Here is a 10,832-nt window from a genome sequence, read left to right as displayed (position 1 = left end):
TCAGATAAGAGTTTAATAACCAACATATATAACGAGCTTGCCAGACTCAAAAACAAGACAACAAATAACCCCATCCAAAAATGGGGGGAGGACTTGGACAGAATATTCACCACAGAAGAGATCCAAAAGGCCGAGAAACACATGAAAAAATGCTCCAAGTCTCTGATTGTCAGAGAAATGCAAATCAAGACAACAATGAGATATCACTTCACTCCTGTGAGAATGTCATACATCAGAAAAGGTAACAGCAGCAAATGCTGGAGAGGGTGTGGGGTCAAAGGAACCCTCCTGCACTGCTGGTGGGAATGTCAATTGGTCCAACCTCTGTGGAGAACAGTCTGGAGAACTCTCAGAAGGCTAGAAATGGACCTACCCTATGACCCTGCAATTCCCCTCCTGGGGATATAAAAAAAAAAAGAGAGAGAGAGAAATTTTTAAAAAATTAAAAAAGCAAACACTACCATTACTTTTTTTTGAAAAATTTTTATATTTATTTATTCCCTTTTATTGCCCTTGTTTTATTGTTGTAGTTATTACTGGTGTCTTTGTTGGATAGGACAGAGAGAAATGGAGAGAAGAGAGGAAGACAGAGAAGGAGAGAGAAAGACAGACGACTGCAGACCTGCTTCACAACTTGTGAAGTGACTCCCCTGCAGGTGGGGAGCCGGGGACTCGAACCAGGATCCTTATGCTGCTTCTTGAGCTTTGTGCCACCAGCACTTAACCTGCTGCGCTACCACCTGAGTCCCCATTATTTTTTAAAAAAATTTTAATCGATGTTTCTTGATAGCTCTAAAACATAAGCTTCTTGTTAAAATGAAAAGTAAATACACACAGGAGGGTTAGGTGGTGACTCACCGGGTTGAACTCACTTATTATCAAGCACAAGGACCTAGGTTCAAGCCCCCACTACCCACAGTGCTGAGGGGGAGCTTCTGGAAAGTGAAGCAGGGCTGCAAATATGTCTCTTCCTAGCTCCCTCTCTATATCCTCTTCCTTCTCAATTTCTCTGTCCTGTCAAATGAAATGAACAATTTTCATTTATTAAAAAAAAAAAAGCTGATGGAAGTCTGACAGGATTTTCTGAGTTTGAGTTCCCAATATGAATGTTACTGGGGTGTTTTCTTCCAAATTACTGGCAGCGCAGTGGATGAGCACAGGGAGAAATGCAAACTGGCCTTTTAAAAGGGCAGCAAGCCCTAAACAGGCACTTAGAATAACCTGGGTGAGAAGGAGTGTCTGAGAGCAAGAGCCCAGAGGGCCAGAGGAGGAATTCTTGTGAGCTGTGGCCAGGCAGGCATGTTTTCCCATTCCTTGAAAAGTCAAAGGGCTGGGGTGGGGGAGGACCAAGTCAAAAGGGTCACTGTCAGTCAAGGGGCGGAGGCAGCAGTCCTCAGTGAGCTTTGACCAGGCTTCACCCACAGGCTGTTTTTGCAAAGGATCTTGGAAGGGCAGTGAAATGAGCTGAGCACTTGAAACTAGCAAGGGGAAACCGAATTAACCCAGGAATAAAGGACTGCGATGCCCTTTTATTCTCAAGAAAGGCTGGAGATGGCACTCTTTGCTTTTATGAAAATTAAGCTCTGAGTTGCTTTTGCCTTCTCATTGGCCGGCTCAGCCCCGCCTCTGCAGGCAGCTTGTCTTAATCTTGGTGCAGCCAGTCCAGTCTCTAACCTGAGGGCTGAGTGATTTCCCTCTTCCCAGTAATGGCGCTCCTCATCTCCGTATTCCGGCTGCTTGTCTCCATCCTGGCATTCCCCATCTACCTGCTCAACTTTATTGGCTTGTGGAGTGGGATATGCAAAAGATGTTTCCCCTGCTTCATGAAGTACTTCACTGCAATATACAATGAGAAGATGCTGAGCAAGAAGCAGGAGCTCTTCAGCAACCTGCAGGCATTCGCAGCTCCTTCTGGGAAGCTTTCCCTGCTGGAGCTGGGCTGTGGCACCGGCGCCAACTTCCAGTTCTATCCGCCAGGGTCCAAGGTCACCTGTCTGGACCCCAACCCCAACTTTGAGAAGTACTTGATCACCAGTATTGCCAAGAACCGACACTTGCAGTTTGAACGCTTTGTGGTAGCTGCTGGGGAGGACATGCACCAGGTGGCCGACGGCTCCATGGATGTGGTGGTCTGCACCCTGGTCCTGTGCTCCGTGCAGAACCAGCAGCAAATCCTGCAGGAGGTGCGCAGGGTGCTGAGGCCGGTGAGTGACTCCTGTCAGGCTGGGCAGCAGGCCCCCCACTGCCAAGGGCAGTTCTGGCAAATCAATCAAACATTCTCATGTAAAAGCCACTGGAGGAGACGTTGTTGGATTTTTTTTTTTTTTAATCTTAAGAGTGGAAGAGAAAGATAAAGCTTACAAAAGCTTTTATAACTCCTGCAAGGAGGGAGTCGGAGTCGGGCGGTAGCGCAGCAAGTTAAGTGCACATGGTGCAAAGCACAAGGACTGGCATAAGGATCCCGGTTAGAGCCCCCGGATCCCCCCCTCAGGGGAGTGAGGCAGGTCTGCAGGTGTCTGTTTTTCTCACAGGCGGTGAGGCAGGTCTGCAGGTGTCTGTTTTTCTCTCCCCTCTGTCTTCCCCTTGTCTCTCCATTTCTCTCTGTCCTATCCAACAATGACAGCATCAATAACAATAATAACTACAACAATAAAACAAGGACAACAAAAAAGGAATGAATAAATATAAGAAAAAAAACACCTGCAAGGAAAGAGTAGTATAACTGATAGTGAAAATTGGAATAAGGTATTGGCTGGGGATTAGTAAACAGAGTTAACCTTCATACTAAAGGACATGCCAAATCTATTATCTCCATAGGAGTTTTTAAATTATTTTTAAAATATTTATTTCCTTTTGTTGCCCTTGTTTTATTGTTGCAGTTATTATTGTTATCGGTGCTGTTGTTGGAGAGGACAGAGAGAAATGGAGAGACAAGGGGAAGACAGGGGGGAGAGAAAGACAGACACCTGCAGACCTGCCTCACCGCCTGTGAACCGACTCCCCTGAGGGGGGGGATCCGGGGGCTCTAACCGGGATCCTTATGCCAGTCCTTGTGCTTTGCGCCATGTGCGCTTAGCCCGCTGTGCTACCACTTGACTCCTTCCAAAGGAGTTTTTAAATCACTAGGAAAACAGGCAAAGAGGAGAAACTGAAAAACAGCCAATCGTAGAAACATGCTCAAACTTTACCCTCACTTAAAAACAAATTAAGGCAAGATATAACTTTTACACTTAGACTGTTCAACAACTTAAGGTCAGGCTAGATTGGACATCCCCATATCATAAGAGGAAGTACCCACTTTGAAAGGCAACTCAGTAATACCAGAATTTAAATTACATAGACTCCTGTTCAGTAGAATATGTCCTGCAGTTGTTCTGCTCAAACGTGCACAAATTGACCAATAAGCAGACACAATAACTACAGCATTTATTGTTGGAAATAAGCTAAACACCCATCCATGTAAGGAGGTGCGTGTACATTGTCTCCAAGGATGAAGGAATCCTCTACAGTTGATGGGAAAAGTTCTCTAGGATCCAGAGGGAAAAATCCTCAGGGGTTAACATGAAATTAGAAAAGTAACCTAAGATGACATTTAGAGACTTTTTGAGAGAGTACGAGCCCATTTGTGGGGAAAGAGTGTGCCTAGACAGGTGTGTATGTTGATGGAATGAAGAGCAAGAAGCTTAATAGTGGTCACATCTGGGGTTGGGATTGGATATGGGGGAAATGACTTTTTTTAAAAAAATTCTTGAGGGTCAGGCAGTAGCGCAGTGGGTTAACTGCACATGTCTCAAAGCGGGATGACCAGCATAAGGATCCCCATTTGAGCCCCCGGCTCCCCACTTGCAGGGGGGTTACTTCACAGGCGGTGAAGCAGGTCTGCAGGTGTCTGTCTTTCTCTCCCCGTCTTCCTCTCCGCTCTCCATTTCTCTCTGTCCTATCCAACAACAATGACATTAATTACAATAATAATAACTACAACAACAATAAAACAACAAGGGCAACAAAGGGGGAAAATATAGCCTCCAGGAGCAGTGGATTTGTGGTGCAGGCACCTAGCCCCACCAATAACCCTGGACTCAAAAAAATATATATATATACACACACACATTATTTACTATTGGATAGAGACTGAGAAATTGAGAGGGTGGGGTAAGGAGAGTAGAGAGGGAGAGAGAAGGAGAAACACTACAGACCTGCTTCACCATCCTTGAGACTAATCCTGCACGGGGGTCCACGCACACTGCGATGTGTGCTCTTAACCAGGTGTGGCACTGCCTGGCCCAGAAATTACTTTCTACTTCACACCTCTCTGTATAGTTTCAAATTCTTTACATTTGTACATTTCAAATTCTTTTACATTTGTAATTTTTACATATTAACTTTATTAATTTAAAACTGGTTTATTTTTTATTTTCCCTTTCGTTACCCTTGTTTTTTTTTAATTGTTCTAATTATTATTATTGTAGTTGATAATGTCATCGTTGTTAGGACAGAGAATAATGGAGAGAGGACGGGAAGACAGAAAGGGGGAGAGAAAGACACCTGCAGACCTGCTTCACCGCCTGTGAAGCAACTCCCCTGCAGGTGGGGAGCCGGGGGCTCTAACCTGGATCCTTACACCTGTCCTTGTGCTTTGCACCATGTGTGCTTAACTCGCTGCACTACTGCCCAACTCCCAAAACTGGTTTAATTCTAAGAACAAGCTGGACATAAAGGGTAGATATTGGGGGTCAGGTGGTAGCGCAGGTGGCACCAATAATAATGACCAGAACAAGGTTACAACAACAACAACAAGGGCAACAAAAGGGGGGTAAAAATGGCCTCTAGGAGCAGTGGATTCATGGTGCAGGCACTGAGCCCCAGCAAAGGAAAAAAAAAAAGGGTAGATATCTTGTTTGAATACTCCTTCAAGTAAGATATTTTAGAAAAAATCAGTAATCCTATTTTATTTTTGTTAAGATTATTTTACTAAAACATTGCTCAGCTCTGAGACCTTCTAGACTCAAGAATGACAGTCTTTGCATAACCACTATGATATCTCCTAAATTCCTCTGGAGGAAAAGAAGTTAGCAATAGGGTTCAAAGGTAAATTTCTGTCTTTGAAAGATAGGTCAAGAAAGGTAAAGCAGTAAGTGACAAATATTAAATTCTAGGGGCTGGGTAGTGGTGCACTGAGTTAAGTGCACATGCTGCTGAAGTGCAAGGACCTTGCAAGGATTCCGGTTTGAGCACCCCCCACCCCACTGCTCCCCACCTGCAGGGCGATCACTTCACAAGCCAGGAAGCATGTCTGCAGGTGTATTTCTCTCCACTCTCTGCCTTCCCATCGTCTCTCAATTTCCCTTTCTTCTATCCAACAACAACAGCAATAACAGTAATGGGGAAAAATGGCCTCCAGGAGCAGTGGATTCCTAGTGCAGGCACCAAGCCCCAGCAATAACCCTTGTGGGGGGGGGGGAGCAACAAACAAAAACGTTGAATTCTAACGTATCATTCAATGTCTGGTTCCCACGTTGAGTTCTGTCACCAGAGGACACATTCTGGGCCCAGTCTGTGCATGCCTTTTCTCAGTGTCACTAATCTCACAATCCCTGCAGGTCGATGAATTATTCATCTTTTTTTCCCTTTTATTGCCACTGAAGCGATCGCTGGGGGTCAGTGCCCACACTGAGAACCTGAACACCTATCAGTTAAGGAGGTGCGTGTGTGCTGTCACCAAGGGTGAAGGAATCCTCTACAGTTGATTCAACAGTTCTCTAGGATCCTATGGGAAAATTCCTCAGGAGTCATCATGAAATCAGAAAAGTAATCAAAGATGACATCTAGAGACTATCTGAGAGGCCACTGATTTTTTCTTTTTTCCCTTTGTAGTTTGATAGGACAGAGATATTGAGAAGGGACAGGGAGAGAAAGACCCCTGCAGCCCTGCTTCACCACTCCTGGACTCCCCCACAGGTGGGCAGTGCAGATCCAAACCCAGGTCCTTCCACATGGAGGCATGTGTCCCCCCCACCCTCCCCAATTCTTTAGATTCCTGCAATGTCCTCAAGGGCTCCTGTTTCTGTATTCCTGGCAGTCTTCCTCAGCTGCTTGCATGCGCCCGCTCTGCTAAGTATGACCAGGAGCTTTGTTACATTCTCATTTCTTTCTTTTGTCTGTTTCTTTTCTTTTCTTTCTTTTATCTATTTATTAGAAAGATAGGAGGAGAGAAAGAACCAGACATCTCTCTGGTACATGTGCTGCCAGGATCGAATTCAGGACCTCATGCTTGACAGTCTAATGCCTTAGCTGCTGCGCTACCTCCCAGACCACTAGTCTCATTTCTCACGACACGTTAAGGCAGGTATTTTCTTCAGGTGAGGTTCAGGAAATAGATCTAAAAATGTTAAGACATTTACTCAAATTATTATTTTTTCTTTTTTTGCCTCCAAGGTTATTACTGATAGTTTATATTTACCCTGTCTTCTCAAGAAGTGGCCTTCCGGGAGTCGGGCTGTAGCGCAGCAGGTTAAGCGCAGATGGCGCAAAGCACAAGGACCGGCAAAAGGATCCCGGTTCGAACCCCGGCTCCCCACCTGCAGGGGAGCCGCTTCACAGGCGGTGAAGCAGGTCTGCAGGTGTCTATCTTTCTCTCCTCCTCTCTGTCTTCCCCTCCTCTCTCCATTTCTCTCTGTCCTATCCAACAATGACAACAACAATAATAACTACAACAATAAAACAACAAGGGCAACAAAAGGGAATAAATAAATAAAATAAATATTTAAAAAAAAAAGAAAAAGAAGTGGCCCTCCAGGACCACTGAAATCTGAAGCTTAAATCAGAAGCCCTGGCTTTTCCAAAACTAAAACCCTGGAAATATGTTTTCTCTTCCTCAGGGAGGGGCTTATTATTTCTTGGAGCACGTAGCAGCTGAGCCTTCAACCTGGACTTACTTCTGGCAGCAGGTCCTGGATCCGGTCTGGTACCTTGTGTTTGATGGATGCAAGCTGACCAGAGAGAGCTGGAAGAGCCTGGAGCAAGCCAGCTTCTCCAAGCTGAAGCTGCAGCACCTGCAGGCCCCCCTGGCCTTGGAGCTGATGTGCCCGCACATCTCCGGCTATGCTGTGAAATGATGTGGTAGAAGACAGCTCAGTGGTTCAAGCCACTTGTAGCTCCAGCTTGGCACTTCAGTTGGACAACTAGTTAGCAGAAGGGAAACTGGTTTTTTTTTTTTTTTAATAATGTAGTTTATGTTGAAATAATCCCACATAATCAATGAGACAATTTAAGAAAATAATAATATATTCATGAGATAGAAAGCAGCATGTCATTACAATTAAAATACTTGAGCTTGAGTGAAATAAGTCAGAAACAGAAGGATGAATATGAGATGATCTCACTCTCAGGCAGAAGTTGAAAAACAAGATCAGAAAAGAAAACAGAAGTAGAACTTGAAATGGAATTGGCGTATCACACCAAAGCAAATTAAAAGTAACTTCCTCAAAAAAAAAAAAAATACTTGAGGACTGCTGATCACACAATAAGAGCAGAATACATAGGTATTACAGGATGATGAATGAAAGCATTTTTCTGTCCATTTCCACCCCAATATCACTGTATTGAGGAAATGCTGTCTTACATGCTGTTGTCATGAGAGCACTTTCCCAAATTTCCCCAAATGGGTATCAGTACATGTGGCCCTTAGCCAAACTACCCTTCCATTCCACCACAGGGACTGAAGTCACAGACTTTCCCTCATGACTCTTCTCGCTCCTCTAAGTCCCCACACAAGTTGTGAGAGATTACAGTCCATGGAGGGTTCACCCCCATTGTCGTGTGCTTCTGGGAAACCACATTTTTTAATTTAACTTTTTAATTGCCACCAGGCTATTACTGGGGTTCTGTGCCTGCCTGACAAACCCACTGGAGGCTCCCTGTGGCCAATTTTCCTGTCTTCTTTTTTATTTTATTTTATGAGGCAAACAGAAACTGAGAGGGTACAGTCCTGCTTCATTGCTCATGAAGCCTCCATTCCCTGCACCTCCCCCCTAGGCCCACAGGTGGGGGGCAGAGGGCTCAAACACATACAACAGTATGGATATGTGAGTGCTCAGCTGGGTGCACCACCACCTGGTTGCTAAGGAAATCATGTTTGAAAGAGAAATTTGAGTTATTATCCTTAAAAGCTATGCTGTGACCTATTTAGTCATTTTCTACCGTCTCCCCCGGAATCAAAACCAATCAAGCAGGATGAGAGACATGGCTCAGGCAGAGTCCTTGTTGCCAGGCCTGAAGCTCCAGGTTCAATCCCAGCATCACAGTAAAAAAAGGTGTGTGTGTGTGTGTGTGTGTGTGTGCGCATGTGTGTGTCTGTGTGTCCCTCAAAACCAGGGAATTTTATAAGTAAGTCCTACAATTATCCCCAAACTTTATTCAGTGACTTCAAATTTTTTACAACTGTCACACAGTGTTACTCAACAGATTTTAATTTATCCCCCTAGAAAACTTGAAGTTATTGGAGCCGGTGATGGCGCATCAAGTTAAATGCACAAAGTATGAAGCACAAGAACCTGCCAAGGATCCCAGTTCAAGCCCCCTTTCCCATCTGCAGTGGGCTCACTTCACAAGTGGTGAAGCAGCTGCAGGTTCTTTCTTTCTTTCTTCCTTTTTTTTTTCTTTTTGCCTCCAGGGTTATTGTTGGGGCTCTATGTCTGCACTACAAATCCACTGCTCCTGGAGGCCATTTTCCCCTTTTGTTGCCCTTGTTACACTTATTGTAGTTATTATTGTTGTCATAGCTGTTGTTGTTGGATAGGACAGAGAGAAATCGAGAGAGAAGGGGAAGACAGAGAAGAGGAGAGAAAGACACCTGCAGACCTGCTTCACCTCTTGTGAAGCAACCTCCCTGAAGGTGGGGAGCCAGGGGCTTCAACCAGGATCCTTAAGCCGGTCCTGTGCTTTGCACCATGTGTGCTTAACCCACTGTGCATCCCCCAGGTTCTATCTTTCCCCCATGTTCCCCTCCTCTCTCAATTTCTCTGTCCTATCCAATAAAATGGAAAAAAATGGCCTCCAAGAGCACTGGATTCGTAACGCAGGCACGGAGCCCAAGCAATAACCCTGGAAAAAAAAAAGAAAAGAAAGAAATACTAGTCAGAAATATTAGTACAGAACTTTTGGGGAAAAAAATCCATCTGTTATTTAGTATCACTAGGTTGACTCTCAAAATTAATGTACTAGGAAGTTATAGCTAGTTCTGTCTTACTTTGTTGTGTCTTTTATAACAAATATTTTTTTCAACATTATAATTTTAATTATTAAGATAAAGGCTGGACTTGATCTTCAGTAGATCGCTAAGACTGCCTTGCTCATTTAGGGTTCTTGGGCTCATTTTATTATCAAGCACATACTTTAATGAATATAGCAGGTTGCAGGCGATGAAAGGTTCACTGTGATTAGGAAAATCTTCTGCAATGTAGCTACACCATGTTAGGGGCTCCATGCAGCCATCTGTTAGGCTATACAGTCAGCATGTGATTTTTTTATTCTGATAGAATGTTTACTACTGTTCCAAACTGATTTGTTCCCTCTAACTATAGAGACTCTGAAAATCATCACGAATGCTCTGAAAACAAGTTTGAGGTTGGCGGGTCACAAGGCTTTCAATCACAAGATCTTCTCATTTGCTCTATTCCTACTTTCTGGGTCCTGTTTATTCAATTTTATTGTTTTGTCTGACTGCTTCTTGGTGCCTTTCAGCCACTAAATTGCAGATGCTACTATGATTCCATCCTGACTTTCCTGGGCAGATGACTTCACCAAGTGTCCAGGAACCTCACCTTTCTAGAGCCCTAACCTACTAGGGAGAGATAGAAACAGGCTGGGGGTATTGATTGACCTGCCAACGCCCATGTCCAGCAGAGAAGCAATTACAGAAGTCAGAACTCCCACCTTCTGCACCCCACAAGGAATGCCGGTCCATATTCCCAGAGGAAGAGCAATGTTAGGGAAAGATGACTAGAAGGCTCTGAATTCTAATGCCATTAAGACCCAAAGGACCAGAGAAAGAAGAGGGAAAGATGAAGGACATTCAAAAGTAGAAATAAGTGTAGGTTTGACTTAGTAGGAAAGGAAGGCAGGATCATAGGGAAAAAATGGAAAAAATATAAAAACATATTTATATAAATTAGTCAACCTGTATCTGTGACCTTGGGAGAACTACTGCAGTTTCCAATGGGAACAGAGCTCTGTTGGTGGGAATGGTGTGGAATTGGACCTCTGTTGTCTCTTAATTTTGTAAATCAGTATTAAAATCACTAAGGGAAAAGAATTAAAAAAAAAGATTTTTGGGGCCAGCCGGTGGTGTATCCGGTTAAGTGCACACATTACAGTGCGCAGGGACCTGGGCTGAAGCTGCTTGTCTCCACCTGCAGGGGGAAGCTTCCCAAGTGGTGAAGCAGGGATCTCTCTCTCTTTCATGCTCTCTCATTTTTTCTCTATCCAATAACAAATGTTTTGAAAAATAAGATTTCAGCAATACTCTGCATGTATTTTATATTTTTATATATTTTGAGATGATTCTGCAAATGGATTATTATAAGCATCAAAGTAACTCATGAGTCTGCATGCATTTTTAGAATGGAAATAAATGTTTTGTAACTCTTCTGACTTGGCTTCATTTAGCTCAGCGTCTCCAGGAAAGCTTCCATTTGTTGTGGAAAATGAAGTTCTTTTGATGTGCAGATTTTCGTTCTCCTAACATGAGCTACGAATATAGCAAATGGATTTTAGAAAAATGGGGGGCGGAGCACTACAACTCCTGACGTTCTGCAAAGCAGCAGTTTAAGCGC

At 44.0% G+C, this 10,832-nt stretch overlaps 1 protein-coding gene across 1 annotated transcript; it reads left to right on the top strand.

The window, feature by feature from the left end:
• The first annotated feature begins 1,622 nt into the window (after window positions 1–1,622).
• Window positions 1,623–10,646, top strand: LOC103126795 (N6-adenosine-methyltransferase TMT1A-like). The gene is made up of 2 exons (XM_007537705.3): window positions 1,623–2,204; window positions 6,879–10,646. The coding sequence occupies exons 1-2, from the start codon at window positions 1,707–1,709 to the stop codon at window positions 7,113–7,115; spliced, it is 735 nt and encodes a 244-aa protein (XP_007537767.1). The 5' UTR covers window positions 1,623–1,706; the 3' UTR covers window positions 7,116–10,646.
• Window positions 10,647–10,832: the final 186 nt, after the last annotated feature.

Source organism: Erinaceus europaeus, chromosome 7 (genome assembly GCF_950295315.1).
Source record: "Erinaceus europaeus chromosome 7, mEriEur2.1, whole genome shotgun sequence".
NCBI classification, from domain to species: domain Eukaryota; kingdom Metazoa; phylum Chordata; class Mammalia; order Eulipotyphla; family Erinaceidae; genus Erinaceus; species Erinaceus europaeus.
This window is presented reverse-complemented; position numbering and strand designations above follow the sequence as displayed.